General features: G+C 37.6%; 1 protein-coding gene across 1 annotated transcript in view; it reads left to right on the forward strand.

Annotated features, from left to right (window-relative positions):
• LOC149088786 (poly(A)-specific ribonuclease PARN-like) overlaps positions 1 to 19,541 on the forward strand; it is a 107,116-nt gene that overhangs the window by 11,916 nt on the left and 75,659 nt on the right. The window contains exons 3-4 of the mRNA XM_089250123.1: positions 3,489 to 3,572; positions 14,526 to 14,587. Coding sequence (XP_089106249.1) covers positions 3,489 to 3,572; positions 14,526 to 14,587 — 146 coding nt within the window. The remainder of the gene's footprint in view (positions 1 to 3,488; positions 3,573 to 14,525; positions 14,588 to 19,541) is intronic.

Raw genomic sequence — 19,541 nt, forward strand, 5'->3', positions numbered from 1 at the left:
AATTTTTCCTGCTTAAATTAATTTTGAGATGAGTTGTGGAAAGCAGCACGAGGAAAGGCATTACAACTGCTGCCTACAGTTGGTGTTAATGTAATTCTCTCTCTCGCATAGCTGTTGATAAATTTGCTTAGTTTAACAAAGTGGTTAGTTTGATTTAATTATTTCTTATGTAAAAATAATCAATTTGTAATAGTTCCATTGAAATGCATAGTTTAGTGAAAACGGTTCATACATTTGCAGATTGTCAAAATTTGGAAATGTTTTACAACTATTTAGGTCACTATTTGGTCACTTTTTTAAACATTTTGGTCACTATTTTCACTAATTTTGAGGCCATGAGTTGTGCTGAGCCCTGCATATGGAGTATTTATCATTCGAAACTTATTTGGTGTGTTTTTTTCCCTTGCAATCAACCTTCAAAAATTCAGTTTCTCAATGTTTAGAGTATCCCCAAACACATTTTCACTCTCTCTCATATTTCTCTCATTTTTATACTTACAGCAATGATATTTCTTTGTAGTAATGCAATGTGATAAATCAGATAAGATGGAAAAAAATAAGGGTTTATATTGAAGATTTTGAAGTGTGAACAATAATAAATATGTAGATGATCCTTCATCAAGACGAGTTGCACATAGTCGGGTAGAAAATCACAAAACATAATTTTTGGTGAAAACCGCTTCATTGTACAACTTTTAGAAACCAATATATCGCCATCGTTCGGTTAAAAGTTGTGTTTACTGTACCTCCTGACTTCCGGAACGAAAAACCGTTTAAACCAATCCAGGAAAAGTGTTTTCATAGTCCATTGTGCGTCCAAAATACTGGAAGCTTTGGCTTATCCTTCCCTTCAATGTCACGGTTTTTTTGATTTGAAAATGATGGTGGACTTTATCATGTACCCATTCACATTTGCGCAAAACAACATAGTAAGTCTATCTCTACTTGCCTTAAAAAATCAGGAGCTCACTTTTTTTTCTCTTGCTTAACTTCTTTGCTGCATTTTCTTCCAAAATAGTATAGTTTCGTCTGCCTTAAACACCTGCGGATGTGCATAACCCTTCTCTTCAATAATTTTCTACAGTCTTTGGAAATTTTCTAGCTGCCTCCTGATCAGCAGAGGCTTGATCGCCAGTGCTTTTTACACTTCGCAATCCGAATCGTTTCTTAAACCCATGAAACAACCTGTACTTGCGTAAAATTCTGATGAAATAGACGTTTCACCAGCCCTTTTCTTATGGAAGAGTAAAATTTTCTGTTATAAAAACCCCCTTCCCTTTCTGTTCCCTTTATATTCCCTTTTCTGTTATAAAAAAAAAATTACTATCAATTGGAATACCTTTTTTTGTCAGTCTTGTACCCAAAAAACAGCATTTTCTGTACGTGAAACACATGGATCCCATAGGCGCTGCAAAGTTTTGACTGCCACAGGTGGAGCTACGGCTGAACGAATTTCAGATTCCTTTTTCTTGATATATCTCACCGTAGATTCGTTCATTCCGCAATGGCGGACCACAGCAGATATTGACTTCGCCAAGCATAGTCAATGTATCCAATTTTTCATTTTTATCTACCTTTTCAAAGCATTATCAGTAGCACTAGAAAAATGAGCTGTCCGAGCTGTCCTAAACAAGCACAACTCACATTTTGTAAACAAAACACGTGAACGACGATTGCTGAGTGTTGTCAGCAATCGTCCGCGAATACGGGGAGCCGACTGTAATTATATAAATAGGATGACAGTTTATTTCTATCTAGTCGTATTATAGGTGGGACTTTGGGGGGTTTAGAGACAAAATCGTGATCAAAATTCAATTTTAAAAGGATAGGATAGTGATCAGTTAACAACAGCGGGTTAATTTCTATTTGCGTAAAATTTGACGTTTTACGTGTATAAACAGCTATACCACCTGATCTATCATTTTCTCGGCAACAGAAAAACTAATCAAAGCCCTCAATTTGATATTGATAAATTTCGTTATTATATATCCAGATTTCCGATAACACCAATATTTGATTTATACAACGAGACAACAAAGCTTTTAAATTGCCGAAATTTGCACTTACAGTTTGTTGGCTGGGACTTCAAAAACTTTTTCAAATCATCCAGGGTATTTATTGTAATACAAGTGGATTGAGAAGAATCAATTATGTCAGTCAGTTTGTCAAAGAATGTAAATCCTCTTCAGATGTTATTCGAAAGATCCTGGATGTGTCATCAGCTCTCACAAAGATCTTTCCATCCCGGGTCCAGCAGTATTTGAAGTTATGATCAAAATTGAATTTTCGCGCAGCAAAAAACAGTTTTTTCAGTTCTGGTGTAAGATGTTTGTTGAAGTACACCAGGGTGTCTAGAAATCTAAGATTTAACTCAGAGGCATTGATTTTAAGATCTTTATCCTTCAATTTCTTTAATGTGTTGTCTCGGATGGTTTTGGATGTAAGCTTAACAATTATAGGTTTAGGTCTATCTTTGCTAAAGGTGGGTACTCGATGAGCGGCTATCGACGATATTTGTGTTTGCCAAGTCATCAGTCTTTGTCAGAATTTGATGTTTACCGATTCATTCTGTATTTTTTTATTTTCCGATTCAGGTATATTTGAAATTTTGATGTTCGTGCGTCGTGAATATTGCTTCAGCTCTATTATATCTTGGCGTAAATATTTCAGTTCCTTTTTTATTGTGACATTTTCGTGTGTGAGAATATTGTTTTTAGCAACTAAGTCTTTGTTGATGTTTTGAAGAGATTCGATTATCTTTTTCAGCTCACAAATAGTATCATTATTGAAATCAACAGATTTCCGGAATTCCTCCATCTGATTCGAAACAAATTCCTTGAGTTCTTTGTTCTGTTGTGTAATTATCTTGAGAATTTCTTGCGATGATACCATTTCGACGTCGTTAGGTTTTGTCGTTGCACTAGTTTCCTGAAGGTAGCTCCCACACGTCCATTTTTTGTTTTTGTTCGCTGAAAATTTGCGAAAAGCCTTCTCACTGATACCAACACATAGCAAATGGTACTCAAATTTACACTGTGAGCACTGCACTTGATCAGCAGGTACCACGATGACTTCTGAACATACCTTGCAAAGCATACCTAATAGACAATGATTATGATTTAATCACAGCAAATAATTATGAATTATTTGCCTCAAACTTAGACTTTGAGAGAGAGAAGCGATAAATAAAATACTAAACAACAATCCGCAAGAAAAAAGTAAAAAACAAATTTTAAACGTTCACTCTGAGCGCGCGCGAGAGAGAGAAAGAAAAAGCATCCTCACAAGCGCTTGTATTAAGAGATTTCTGTTATCTGTCTATTCGGTTATCCGTCACAGTCCTGGTCCGAACGTTTAATCGAAGTTTTACTGTACATAGAAAGTGCATTGGATATTTTTAAATGTACAGATGTTTCATATTTTGTGCTTTTTGCTAAATGCATGAAATTTGACATGAAAAATGACTTTTATGTTTCTTTATTTTCAAGATTTCCAACGAATGTTGCCATTCATGAAAGAGCGCATACAATCATCAGACTTCATTTCCATTGATTGCGAATTCAGTGGCATAGGTAGGTTTGTTTTTATTTTGAATGAACATGCCCGTGGGGTGGGCAGGGCTCCAGTCCTGGTGTCGAGAGATTATCATTTTCAGTTTTTCACGTTATAAATTTACTACGTAAGGGCCTTGAAAATTCTGGCTTGTGGCCTGCCAATGAACTAGAAGGTCCCCTGGTTCCGATCAATCTAATGGACGTACAGAGGCACCAGATAATGTGGTGCACACCCTTTCGTATCTACAGGTATATGCGAAAGGGTGATGTTTGCCTGGTCCATACGAATCTAGTCAATGCTGTCTTGGTATCATCGCATGTTTATCCATTCCACATGATCAATATTTTCCATGTGACTGTGGCTTTTGGCACGCTTTTTATACTGATAATAAAACTCCACCCAAAGTCTACCAATGCATGAATCAATTGTTTGAGTGTATATTTGACCCATGCAGCAACACACCAGGTGTCATGTCATACAACATGAATATAGTTGTAGTTTGTGCTCCACCCCTTAACAGTCACATGGTGTAAAAAAACATTGTCTCCTAAGTGCTTCAGTTCTAAGAAGTCCTAAATGGGACTGAGCTCTTTTTAGATCAAAGCCTTTCAACTACTGGCAAAATCATTATATTTTACAAAATATTCACACAATGAGATGAGACAGTCTGTCACCAGAAAGAATGTATGACTACGCTCTACCAGAATCAGCATAATATCGCTACACGTACATGCCAAAACCATGATGTAAATTGGTTCTCTTTGGATTGAGGTTCAACTCGCCTTGTCTCTGGGTGCGACGTGGCGATACACCGTCTAAAAAACATGAAGCCGTTGTATTTTTCCATGGCAACCATCAACGATGTAGCTTTCGGCGTGAGAGGTCAGCTTGGGGCCTCGTCCTCATCGGGCAAGATTCATTCACAGCCATTTCTTATATCTACACAAAAAATTAGTTAATCCTTCAAATAAAAAGTGAATTGTTAATTGAAAAATTTCATCAAAAAAAAAATATTTCATATTATCAACCATGATTGAAAGGTCCCAAGTGATGTGTCGTAAGAACTCTGAAAAATTCTTAAAAAGGACGCTGCTCCATCACTTTTTAAGAACTGTGATAAAAAGAGCAAGATGAACGACAGTAATGCTGCATATCTCCATGGATTCTTATATCGTGTCTGAGTTGCTGTGTGTCGGAAAGCGATGGTGAAATTGATCTCAATAGCAGAACTTTGCGTTGAAACTCCTCAGTTTCAGCAACTGCCTCTCACGAGGTGACTACAATGGACACTCTCAGGTACCGATACAAATTATCTCCATGATGTGCATCAAATTCCATCCCAAACTAATTATTGCATGGTTTTTTTTAATCATCTCTCCTATGCCCCTTTATTTCAGCTTTCCTCATCGAGCTAACACCACCATCATTCCATCATTTTACATTCATTTTTTTTAACTCTCTTGACACCAGGTGACAAATCAGGGGCGTGGGAAAAATAATAAAGCATTGTTTTCTAAATTTTTCTGCAGTTATTTGTAAAATACTAACTAATAATATATTATATTGAATAATTTGCAGAAGAAATTAATTTTTGATGCATTGCATCTATCTGTGAACACAACCAGATATAACTAATGAAAATGTATCAGTTTATGAAGAAAATGGAGCCCAGAGTGAAAGTTAATGACTAAATCGGCACCCATGTTATTTATGACAGACAAATCTATGTGTTCCAGGCCATTTTACTGGTGCGGCTTATACAAAGGAGTGTTACTACTAGTGCAGCCTGCGATGTTGCAGCTGACAATTATGTCGGCCCTTGAACAGTGAGAAGTTTGCCACCCCTGATATAGCTTCTCAGATGAAAGTGGATGATGATTGATAAAATTGTCATCTCCATGCAAACCATTAATTTGCTGTTAACCTGTAGAATATGTTGATTACAGCCATACTGTCACTTCAAATTTCATAACTTGACCGTTTAATAAACTGTGTTAGCGAGTTTCTAGGATATTCTAATTATTTTTTCAAACCTGTAGCAAGTGCACAGTGAAACCCCCTTTTTTACACATACAGGTGAGACTAGAAATTTGTTAGTAAGAGAAGTGTGACCTTAAAAAAGGAAAGTTCCTATTGAAGTCTTCAAAATAATTCTTCATTTTTAAATGAACGTAATTCTAATGGCATGAACAATAGATCTCAAATATGAGAAATCATTATTTGTCACCAAAAATGATGCCAAATAAAATGATGTCAAGCAAAGTTGCCAATTAGTTACTATAAGGTTACTATTTTTTATTAAATTCTAATTCTAGATTATTCATCTGCATCATAAACAAACGTGCATATCATGTGTGTAGAAAAGGGTAACTAGAATGGCTTAGATATGCAGACCTCGCAGCGCTCCTATTTTTCCTACTTTTCCTATTTTTTAGAAATTTCCTCCTATTTTCCTACTTTCGACGCAATCGTCCTTTTTTACCGCAATTCTCTCCTACTATTCCTATTTTATCCCTCTCTCCCTTTTGTTTACAGCCGAAATCTACAGCCGCCAATCGGGCGTAAAGGGCTATCGTGAGCCGTATTGCAGTCTGTAGGAAAACGTAGTAAGAAAATTGGTGAATGGGCGGCGTGTCGCTCTGGGCGATTCACGTTGCGCGCAGCACAGAAAACCTACCTCTAGGAAAACCCCCCGGCTTTAGGTGACAGAGCCCGAGCCACGTCTGGTTTTACATGAAGAGGGGGGGGGGGGGGAGACGGAAACCACCTTTTTTTAATCTTCAGAAAATAACTTTTGGGTATCTTTATTAGGGGTTATTCAAGTATTACGTCATCGGAGGGCGATTTCCGATTTGCTGACTTTTGATGACGGTGGGGGGGGGGGGTGTTTGACGCCATCAACCACCTTTTATTAAATTATATGAAATATTCTTAATGACGTCTTACTCGCTGCGCGAAAAACGAATAAAACTTTTCACTAGTTTGTGGGTACCTGAACTAACATTCTCCCTATTGAATTCCCTACACAGCCACTTTAGTGGCCTCTAAATACTTAGCGGATCCAAGTGATATGGAAATGTGTCGCGGGCCGCTTAAGTGCTCTGCACCTGTGCCGCGCGTCATACAAGTGATTATGCCGCGGATCACTTAATAATCTGGATCACTTAATCTGGGAATGTGCCGCGGAAAACTTGAGTGATATAGAACCGCACTGGTGGCTGCACCAATGCTTTAAAACTGTCACATGTCACTCAAGGGATCTCTAAATGTGTCACAGATCGCTTAAATGCATGGGCGGAGATACGGGGGGGGGGGGGCGTGTGGGGGGGGGGGTCAAACGTGGAGTCGACTGATCTAATGTATATATGTATAGATGAATTGACATCATCGTCATCGTGCCCCCCACAGACTTCCAAGTCAATCTATGCCTATGCTCAAATGGTCTGGAATTGTGCGACGGGTCACTTAAGTGATCTGTAAATGTGCCACTTGGTTCATTTTTACAAAATTTGGTTTGAAGACAGGCCACATCATAACCCCAGGGCCATATTTGGTCCGCACAGGCCAAATGTTTACCACGGGTCAAGGCAGTGCCGCCTTAATGCATGGACCCACCCGGGCACCTCAAGAGGAGAGGAGCCTCACAAAAATGAGAAGTGGGTGAAATTTTCGATAATTTTCCAGGTAAGGTCTCAAAAACATCACTTGGCCCGGGGGCCCCATGACGCTCTTAAGACGGCCCTGGGTCAAGGATTACCAAGGGCTCAGAGGTAGGGTTGCAATCAGTGGCGTAGCCAGAGCGGGAGCAGAGGGAGTGATTGCTCCCCCAATTGAAATTTTGCCTACATTGGCGCCCATTTTTCTAATTGACTTTTTCATTTTCTACCTTCATTGTCTAAAGTGATGAGTAAGGGGTAAAAAAAAAAAAAAATCTACATTTATATTTGCGCCTCTTGCAGTTTCACAGTGATTGGGTTTGTACTAACCCTTAAGAGAAGAAGGGAAAAAAGAAAGTGGAGGTTTTCATTACCATTTTTGATAATTGCTCTCAATCTCTTCATCTGGAAGCATATTCAGATCTCAGCCTCTGTTTCCCACCTTTATTAAAGGGCAGAATCTTGCCCGCTTCTAGCTCTTTTTTCTCTTGCTATTGGTCGTTCTCGGTAGAGCTCCTAGAAATACCTTTCATAGGTATGAAGGATATGGCATTCACGAAATGCTCATTCTGTTCTGAAGAGCTACCAGAAACATTGACTAAGGCACTTTTTGAAGAAATTAGGCATGGGAACCTATTGTGGACAGACCACTGAACCTATAAAGTAATGGCTAGGATTCAAGCTGCAAGAAGTATCACCTTTTCTTTGGGCGCCTTAGGTACAGCTTGAGCTCCTAGAAATACCACTTTATGTATGGGGGACTTAGATTCAAAACGCCTAGAAATGCCACGTCATCTGCAGGTGCCCTGGCAAGAGCTACTAGCTTGTATATAGGGCAGCGTCAAAGACTAAGGTGGAAAACGTGGTGGAAAACTGGTACACCTGCCTAATATCGTGTAGGGCCCCCGCGAGCACTCAGAAGTGCCGCAACACAACATGGCATGGACTCCACTAATGTCTGAAATAGTGCTGGAGGTAATTGACACCATGAATCCTGCAGGGCTGTCCATAAATCCGTAGAGTAAGAGGGGGTGGAGATCTCTTCTGAACAGCACGTTGCAAGTCATCCCAGATATGTTCAATAATGTTCATGTCTGGGGATTTAGGTGGCCAGCGGAAGAGTCTAAAGTCAGAAGAGTGTTCTTCCTGGAGATACTTTGTAGCAATTCTGTACGTGTGGGGGTGTCGCATTGTCCTGCTGAAATTGTCTAAGTCCGTCGGAATGCACAATGGACATGAATGGGTGCAGGTGATCAGACAGGATGCTTACGTACCTGTCACCTGTCAGAGTCGTATCTAGATGTATCAGGGGTCCCATATCACGCCAACTGCACACGCCCCATACCATCACAGAGCCTCCACCAGCTTGAACACTCCCCTGTTGACATGTAGTGTCCATGGATTCATGAGGTTGTCTCCATAGCCGTACACGTCTATCAGCTCGAAGCAATTGGAACCGAAACTCGTCAGACCAGGCAACGTGTTTCCAGTCCTCAACAGTCCAATGTCGGTGTTGTCTTACCCAGACGAGGTGTATAGCTTTGTGTCGTGCAGTCATCAAGGGTACATGAGTGAAAACCCATATCGATGATGTTTCGTTGAATGGTTCGCACGCTGACACTTGTTGATGGTCCAGCATTGAAATCTGCAGCAATTTGCGGAAGGGTTGCACGTCTGTCACGTTTAATGATTCTCGTCGGTCCCGTTCTTGCATGATCTTTTTCCGGCCGCAGCGATGTCGTAGATTTAATTTTTTTACCGGATTCCCGATATTCACGGTACACTCGTGAAATGGTCATACGTGAAAATCCAAATTTCATCGCTACCTCAGAGATGCTATGTCCCATCTCTCGTGCGCCGACTGTAACACCATGTTCAAACTCACTTAAATCTCCATAACCTGCCATTGTAGCAGCAGCAGCCGATCTAACAACTATGCCAGACACTTGTTGTGTTATATAGGCGTTGCCGACCGCAGCGCCGTACTCTGATTGGTTCCATATCTCTTTATTTGCATACGCATGCCTGGACCAGTTTTTTTGGCTCTTCAGTTTATATATATACATACATTGAGTACATGTGCTTTGCCCCCCCCCCCCTCTGGAAAAAGTTGAAATGATGGCCCCGTTTTCCCCCTATTCGATACTTATCAGCGAGCTCCGCCTGCTCTCTAAAGCTGTTTAACAAAAAATATTTTCGAAAAACCTTTGTCAGAGTCACCGCTGCGTGGTGCCCTGACGAAAATTGGAGGTGCACCAGGGTGTAGCGGTGCACAGTTTGAGAACCTCCTGGTCTAATGTAAAAAGAAAACCCACTGCAAAGAACTGAATAAGCACGCATAAATACACCGTTGAGATGTCCCTCAAACAAGGGTGGCGATGAGCCATGAGCACACACACTTTGAGAATCCGTTGAATATTTCCAAAATTAAATTAATAAAAATGCACTATATATATACTCATCGCTTTTTAAACCAGAATTCCGGACGTTATTTTTTTCTTTATTTCCCACAACACCACATTGGTGGTCTATGCAGAGCCGTCTTACGAGCATCAAAGGGACTTTTCAAAGGCCCTCTACCTGGTCAGAAATGTCTGCCTAACAGTTCACTCATCCAGTTAAAAAAAAATTCTCAAAATTTTAACTGGATCTCATCTTCATGAAGTCCCTTTTTCACTTGATGCACCTGGACCGGGCCTGGAATTGTCCATATATATTACAAGGAAAGTTTAGAAGTAACTGAAGATACATACATATACTATTTCAGAAAAACAAAACGTGTCCACGAAATGTTGTCTACTCTTGAAAGATTATCTAGTGTTTTTCAATTAGCACTTATCCGAGGGCTTACAATACTTTCTAATATGAACTATGATGTGTCGTGAGGTTTGCCACACAGCACTTACCCAAATGCCCTCTGGTCAAATTACGAGGGGGGAAAATCCAAGAACTTATTAGTCCAAAGGGTTCTCAAACTGTTTGTCACCAACCTTTGTCGGGGCACCGCGGAGTGGCCCGAAGGTTTTTCAAAGAGATTCTTTGTTAAACTGCTCTGGGGAGCCGCGGGCAAGCATTGATTAAAGTAATGGGTAACCCCTGCCCTAGTCTGTACCATTCATCACTCGTATATTTTCATTCTTCTCTGATTTGTTATAAAACACATCATGTGATGTAAACACACATGAATTTATTTCACTAGAAATAAATATACATATACTATGCACAATGTCTTTTTAAGTTTTTCAACTTCGAGCAGAGTGAGAACTCCTCTTTAAATAGTATCTCCAAAGGGAGCCGGTAGATAATAAAACATAAAAAATATTTCAATTGATCCATACACCCGCCACTTTCACTTCGATTTGGAAGATGAGCAGTGACATTACAAACACGCCTCCTCAGAAATACTTAAATAGATTACGAACACATACGACAATTTCTGGTGCACACTAATTCGTTTGAAGCAATGGTTCCTGAACCTTTTTGGATTCAGGACACCTTCTGCTTGTGCGTATGCAATCTAGTAGTATGTGATAATCAGGTCCGCAACTAGGGGCGGGGCACGAGACCCGAGGGGGGCGCAAATTTCATTCTGAAACCTCTCCTTCAACATTACAAGGTGGTGTCAAAATGCGCTTTTGCCCAGGGTGACCAAGCATCTAGTTGCGGCCCTGGTGATAACCACTGCGATCGTGTGGGCATCATGATGGATTCATCCCGGTTTGAACACCCACTAGTGACACAGTGGCGTTTGACTGAAGCGAGTTTTTTTTTTCAATTTTTAGGTACGAATGCTAACCGATCTTTCGTTTGGAAAACCTTCCCGCAGAGAGCAGGCAGGCTTTCACCGTGGTATTTGCATAATGCAAAACTTCAGGCATCTGCCAGTTTTACTTCTAATATGGAAGGCAGAGAGCAAAACTTCTCGAACTGAAACCATGCATAACTACGGCATCATATATACGTTATGGTCACACATAATGTAAGAAAGAACTTTCCGACATGCATTAATTTGTTAGAAATTCCATAAGAGAAATGTCTTGGAAGTATATGCATGATTGAGTAAAAGTAGTGTACATGTGATACGTGCTTAGATAAAATTGTAAAGTGATAAAAGCCATTAAATGGAATCATGAAGATTTCTCTGTACTTTCATATCTTGGAATAATTTTAGAGAGAGAAAAAAAAATATTTGTTTTTCCTTTTTATTTTATTGCCCTTTTATCATTTTTTATATTATAAATATTTTATGTCTAAATTTTTTCCAACTACCTTTTAGGGTGACTTCGCAGTTGTTTTTTGTGTTTGCATTTGCATATAAGTACACAAAACATGAAATGGAATTTAAAATTAATTAAAAAATTAAAGTACATTCTATAACCAATTGAAAGGTAATTAATTTAATTTGAAAAATAACATCCAGTGAAAACAAAATAAATTTGATTTTTTGAAAATTGGGAAATTTAAAGTTCTTTCCTCACTACTGCATAATTTTAAGTTTGTGCCTTAAGCACGAACAAAAAAATGGCGCCTTTCACAATTTCGCTCCCCCACGGACCAAAACCTGGCTACGCCACTGGTTGCAATGAATTTCTTGAGCAATTTTGAGTTCTTAGCCTTCAAATAGCATTGAAATTGTCAGAAATTTATTATAATAACATATAAAGATATTTTCTTTCGAAATTTTGTATATAAAAATAATTTTGTAGATAAAAAATATTTTCTGCATTAAAATATTAATTTTTGGTCGTCTGTAGGGGGCCACAAGCTCCCAAACCAGATTCCACCCCTCCCCGTACGTCTCTGATCCCACCAATATGCGTTAGGAGAAAGGGAACAGAGCGCTGACAAAATTTTGCGTGGGGGGGGGGGAGAGTTTTTCTGACTTTTACTGGTAAGGAGGGGGTCAAAAATGGCTAAAAATTTGCTGACATAATACTTGAACGGCCCCTTATTTTAAAGCTTACATGTGCAAGTGCTCAACCCATGGCCTAAATGTGTCCTGCCTGAAGTGGCCCCGGTACACTTACAAATAAATTAAGAGGCTCGCAGCACATTCATACCTCATTTAAATGACTCGCGGCATATTTCCAGATCACTCAAGTGGCTCACGGCGAATTCTGCAATTGAGCGGCCCGAGACAAATTTCCTAATCACTCAAGTGACCCGCTGGACATTCCCAGATTGCTTGGGTGATCCGCGGCACATTTACAGATCACACAAATAACCTGCAGTGCTGTTCTAGATCACTTAATCAAGTGGCTTGCGACACGTTTTTAAATCAATGAATTGGTCCCACACTCTTCAAAAGGTTGAGTTAAGTTGAAATGTGCCGCGAGTCATTCAGATGGTCTGAAAGTGTGCCGCGGGCCACTTTAGTGGTCTGGAAATGTGTCAAGAGCGCCACTAAAATAATCTATAAAAATGCATCTTGCCACTTGAAGTGTTAATGTATCGCAGACCATTAGTTGATCTGTGTGCTGCGAGCGACTCAAGTGATTTCGAAGCATGCAGAGAGGGCCACTCAAATGATCAAATGTGCCTCCAGCCACTTAAAGTAATCTGCAACTGAACTACGTGCCACTTAAGTGAACTGGGGGTTTGCATCTGGTCGCTCAAGTGATTTGGAAATGTGCTTGAGGTCACTTAGATGATCTGGATATATGCTGTTGGCAGCTTATATCTAGAAGTGTGCCGCAAGCGACTGAAGTAATCTGGAAATGTGTCCCACTTAAATGATTTGATGATCGTTCGTGGGCCACTTGTGTGGTTTTGTTATTTGTCCTGGACCACATGAGATAACTCCGAGGGCCACAGGTTATCATGTGTTTTAAAAAAATGTGTATCTTTGGAAAAAAAACCAGACATTCATGAACATATGCAGGCCAATCGTTGTATCCTTCGGATATAGTGTAACTCCAGGAGGTGTTACATCAGGGGTGTTCAACATTCAGTATAGTGTGAGCCATTTCATTGATTTTGAAATGTGTAGCGGGTCACAGAAGCTGACCTGTAAATATTTCTGGATCAATTGAGTACTTTGAAACTGTGCCGCAGTGATATGTAAATTTTCCGCGAGTCACCTAAATGATCTAGGAATGTGCTGCAGCACACTTAAAGACTGTGGAACTGTGGCACAGGTTACTTCAGTGATCTTTAAAAGTTTCATGGGTCGATTGAGTGCTCTGGAACTGTGCAGCGGTGATCTGTAAATATGCTGTGACATATTTACTCATCAGAGAATGTGCCGCGGGTCACTTGAATGATGTGTAAATGTACGGGTCACTTTTAGTGGTCTAGACCTCTGCCACAAGTCACTTAAGTGAAGTGGAACAGCAACTCGTGTAACTTGAGTAATCTGGAACTGTGACGCGAACCACTTGAATGACCTGAAACTGTGCTTCAGGTTCTCTGGAACGATCTGGAAATGTATCGCTTAGTTCATTTTTTGCAAAATTAGGTTTGAAGCTGGGGGCCACATTCAGCCTGTGGGCAATGGGTTAAGCATGCATGTACTACATTTCTATGGCACCTAGACAGGTTTTTTCTTTCTCTGAAAAGTACAGGGAAAATGGATCACGATCATTAATTGGACTTTTTAAAGTAACAGTAGAAATTTGATTAATTTCTTTTTAGTTTTGCTATTTACATTGTTTTCTATACCGCATTCCGTGGAGAGGAAAGATTTTTAAATTCTTTAGAGAGAGAGAGAACTTGATTTTCTTAAAATATCAATAGATAATACTATAATTAAAATATATAAGGTGTGAATCTCAATGGCACAACATTTTTAAATGCCACGATAATTTGGGAATTCAGTTTTTTCCCTCCTATTTTTTGTGAATGGTTTTCCTATTTTTCCTACTCTTTTTTTCAAATTTTCACTTCTAGGCCTGGATATGACTGGAAAGAATGTCAGATAAATAACCTGACAAGCTGCCCCATCCCTAGGAAAAATAGTGACAACAGTATGGAACGTAATTAATCATAAAGAATAACTTTGCCCAAAACTATAAAAGAATATTAACAACACGATGAGAAAACAATAATAATTAACAAAACACTGACATATCCTCATTTCATTTATATATATAAAACATTTCATCCATATTTGTTATGGGCATCTTTTTCTCAGCCACCTCGTTGGGCATTTTGCCTGTTGTAGTGTTGTATTTGTATGTTTTGGCATTCACTGGTGACGTTATGAAAGTGGGTAAAACAATTGTATCAAATCTTTTGGCAAGTCATAACTTATGACCCAGTCAGTGACATTTATGTTGTCAGGATTTTTTGACAAATAATATTTCTCTTTTGCAGCAAAGGTTACCACTGAACAATATTTAGAATCAGAAGAGGAAAGGTACAGTCATCTATTAAAGGTGAAGTATATTATTATTATTTTTATCTTTTTATATTGAAACGTGTGTCAGAAAAAAAAAGGATGCTATAGCCAAGGTTGGCAGGTTTTTGACACATGACAGTTTTTGACGGTTTAAACTGCAGTTTAAACTATCACATCAAAAACCCTCCGTCAAAAACCTTTGTCAAAACTTTTAAGGATTGAGGAGCCACTCAGTATACTGCGTAATATAGCGGCTCGATACATCGTTTTGCTGCACCAGTAAAAAAACTGACAGTTGTGTTCAACTTTTTCTCACCGCTGGGCGTGGGGGAATTTTCGGCTACTGGTTCCGCAAATTGATGTCGTTCAATGGACCATCAATTTTTAACGCTGATAAGTTTGTGACGTAGGCAGGAAAATGTCAATATTAGCGATTCTGTAAAAAATAATATTTTTAAAAGCAAAGGCGTATAATCGTATTAATTTGCTAAAATCGTACTGGTTGGCAGGTAAGCAACCATTGGATGTTCCAATCCCATCCCCTGCTTTAACTTTCCTATTACAAAGGAGGGTTTTTTCATCTTTTCTCCCTCTTTATATTCCAATTCTGGGGAAGCTTCTTATTTTTTTAGGCAATGCTATTCATCACCATAGGGAATGCCTATTCTAAGCTATTCTAAGAAAGATCATCCCTTCAGAGAAAAAAATAAGGACTTTTTTTAGGAGTGGCTGCAAAAAGTAAGGAGTTATAAGGACCCTTCCAGAGGGAAATGAAAAGTTAGGACTTTTTAAGGAATTTGTAAGGATGTGGGAACCCTGTTTATGTCCTCAACACAACTTGTACAAAAAGGAAAAGTTGGCATTTTTCTGGAACGTTTGAAGAAAGGAAATTCATTAGAATAAGTATCTTTAAAATTATGATTAAATATTTTTTTGCTTATCAGCATTCATGTTTTGTTATCACACGTAAGTAACTTCAACAAAAGAGGAAGTTTTGACCACATGTGCGTCACTACAATCTTTAATTATTATCCAGGACTATTGGCTGCTAAGCTATTTCCCTGCACGATCAAACAAACAACTTTTTTTGTTACCATCAGAGGGATACAAACCCTCTGATGGTTTTTTAGTCCAAGTTTTCTTGAATTCCTTAAAAAAGGAATTTCCCACTTTTCCCCCATTTAAAATGTGTGATGTCATTTCAAAAGGGGGGAAAACAGAGGCAAACAATTTTTTGCCCCACAAGAAATTCATTTGGGATTGTTTTCAGAAGCGGGGATTCTTTTTAAATGAAGTAGGGAAGTTTTAGGGACAATTAGGGATTTTTTGCAATTTTCGTAAAAATTCAGGAGATTTGAGAACTTTTTGGGAGGTCGAGAGATGAAGCTAAAATTCAGGAGACTTGGCAGCTATGCTTGCATATCAGTAGCAGGGCTGTCATTTCAACTTTTTCCAGGGGGGGGGGGGGCAAAGCACATGTACTCAATATATGCATATATATATTTGTGTGTGTGTATATATATATATATATATATATACACACACACACCATTTTTAATGTATTTTCAAAACCCAGGGGTGGGGGGGGGGGGAATTGAAATTTCGTCATTTTCGTTTGCCTGATCAGCAGCAGCATATGTTGGAAGCTTGGTTTCTTGCTTACTTTCTAAACCTTTGTTAAACTCATTCCAGGGATTCTTCAATTTGGTAAAGTTTGCTGCCATATCCTCAACTGATGACCACTTAAACTGAAAGAAATCTAAACAAATGTTATGCAGTTGATTTTCAGATGTGGTTTCAAATAGATTGGATAGCTCTAACCCAGGGTTGGTAGATTTTCGACACAAGGCAGTTTTGATGGTTTAAACTGTCACATCAAAAACGTATGTCAAAAACCTCAATTATTGATTTTCAATATAAAAATTCCCATTGGAAATGCACACGTTAATTGCACGTAATGTTTAAAGTGACTATGTTATATAAAGAATAAATATTTAATATGATTGTAAAATAATTTTCTACTCTCGACAGAATTATTTTGGACAATATATGTATGCTTTTTTTCTTATAAAATTTTAATGAAACATAACATGAACATTGAAGGGGAAACTATGAAACGATTTGACATTCTTTGATTCAAGATGATTCTTGACCTTCCAAAATTTCTTCAACTACTTATATATGTTTGCAGTGATATAAACCGTCTGCTGTACTCTTTTTACAACACATAAGTGTTTAAGAAAGTTTATTACATCATGTATGTAATGTTGATTTCTGTTATTATTAAATTACCTAGATAACCACTGATACTTAAAACGATACTCTTATTGCACATAACATCGAAATATATCTAGCGATCAAATTACTAAATTGTAGGACTAAAATGTCATTTAATTTGGCAATGCTAGCTTTTATACGTCAAACTTGGTTTATTCTTACTTTTGCACTATGACATGGTACATTTACTAGCATTTATAATGCAATGGTTTTCCAATTGAAGCTGTATTCAAACGCTCAAAACAAATGTTTTGGGTATCAAGTCTTGTCAGCTCTGCTTTGGTTGAAAATACTCTTTAAAGTTCTGTGGATTTATACACCCTGATCTCTAAGAAATTTTTAGGTGAAAATAAATGAGTTTAATTAGGGCATTAATATATATATAGATGCTGCATGAGAATTTTTATATGGAATAAAATTTTGGGCAGATCAGAAAATTTAAAATATCAAAATAGATATTTTTCCTCAGTAATTATCATTCTGAATATAAAACCCTTTAATAAAAGTAAGTGTTTTGTTATTTAAAATATCTATCAAGTTAACAAAAACTATTTGACATCATTGACAGTAAGATTTTGATAGTTTTAATATCGAGTTAGTTTATAGGGTCAAAAACCTAACCCAGATGCCCTATCATACATATTTTAAATAAGCAGCTCTATTCCACTTAGCAAATTGAACACAGGTTATGAGTAGCTTAGATAAATAAACCATAAAATTATATTTTATGTTCTAGACTCTTATGTTGAAAAATTCAAAATTACTAATTATAATTAATATTTTGTTTTAATTATTGTAATAAATTAATGTTTAAAAATAAAACATTGTAATATGCCAAAAAAGTAAGTTTTTCATCATGTTGTACACCTATTGTGTTCAAAACATTATCAAAAGGCATTCATTTAGGTTTTTGACAGTTTTTGACAGTTCAAACCAGTTTTTGACATCAAAAACCCATCCCTGGCTATAGCCCAGGTTGATAAGATAATTGCCTGAAGTACCAAAGGGTGTTTATGTTAACGCAGTATGCAGTGTTGCTCAATAGAAACTGAAATTCAATGAAAAATTTAGTTTTATTTCATATTGGACTTGGCGTGGAAAATCATAATTAACTACTGAACTGAATATTATAACTACTGACAATAGGCATATTTTTTAATAGCATGCTGAACTGAAAAATGAACACTGTTCGATATGTATAACAAACATCATCTTTTATAGATAGGGAAATTCTTCCCCTTATTCAAGTCAATAAGTTGTCCATGAGCGAAATCCATCATTTTTATAAGGCATAAAGGAATTTTTTTCCCCTTAAAAATCAGCCCCCCCCCCCATGCAGTACGCTTTCATACAAAAATTCATGTAGTAATTGATTTTTAGAACAATAGGTTTCATAAAATAATCTGCAAGATTGTATTTGCTTTTGATATATTTCAATTTAAATATAATTATATATTTTTATAGTTCCACAATATTTTTAGAAAATGATATTTCACATTAATATATATGTTTCGAGCTGTTGTTCTCAAGGCATGAGAATGAAAAGTAAATGGTGGCCTGGTTGTTACAATATAAAATAAAATCCTCAAAATCTATTTCTAATTGTTTGCATTCAAATAGTATATTTTGCAGTAAGTCAAATTTACCATTCAAAGGAGATTTAGCATGATTCAAATCATTTTATGATTTTCCAAAAATATCATTGGCATAAAATAATAATAATAATGCACCTTTTGTTCCAAATATATGTATATAATAACACCATTTCAATTTCTTAAATTGTAAAGATTCAAGAAAGGAATCAAATTCTAAAAACCATTCACGTCCACTCTGATGTAGACCATAGATTGTTTTGTTCAAGCGTTTGACAAAATTAGGTTTGCTAGAGTCAATGAAACCAAATGGTTGTTTCATGTACACTTCAAGATTCAGTTTCGCATAAAGATTTGCACATTTGACACACAATTGATGATGAAGCCATCCAAGACAACTTACTATCAAAGTGAAAAATAACCTAACAGGGGTGTAAAGTTGATCACAGGGCTAAATGCTTCTTCATAAAGTCACCTTTGATTTGATTGTTGCCTTTAACTACAAGTCTAGCTTTATAGTGTTCAACATTCCTTTTCACTGTGTATACTCATCTATTTACCAAGATTTTGGTATTCTTGGGTTAAGGAACCAAAGGCCGTACTTTATGTTCATTCGTAACATTGATTTCTGCATCCATAGCCTTCTGCCATTTAAATGAATCAGGAGATTTCATAGCTTCATGGAAGTTTTGAGGAATTTGTACATCAGCATAGTTAGCTTCAAGTTTGGTGGATTTCACTTTCCCAAAAATTTGTTTTTACTTCTAAAATCAAAAACATTCTTTTCATATCTAATCTTGTTTTTTTTCACAATATTTCCTCTATATCTTGATGTGAATGTAATCTTATATTCATTCCGGATATTCCATAATAAATGTCAACGTGTGATCCATTGGGTTGAAAAACAGAGCTTTGAGACGTGAGTTTGATACTGATTCGTCCTTATCAGAAATTTTTCTGGCATGTGGACATGACCACAGATAAAGATTACTATCACAGGGAGTCTCCTAAATGTAGGGGTTAGCACACCAACCTCTCTGTGAGTGTATAAAAGGGGCAAAAAGCAGGGCCTTCATTCCAACATTTTCCAGGGAGGGGGGCAAAGCATATGTACTCAATGTA

This window comes from Pholcus phalangioides, unplaced genomic scaffold, assembly GCF_987345545.1.
Source record: "Pholcus phalangioides strain wild (caught in Gottingen) unplaced genomic scaffold, Ppha-v1.0 ptg000003l_1, whole genome shotgun sequence".
Lineage (NCBI taxonomy): Eukaryota > Metazoa > Arthropoda > Arachnida > Araneae > Pholcidae > Pholcus > Pholcus phalangioides.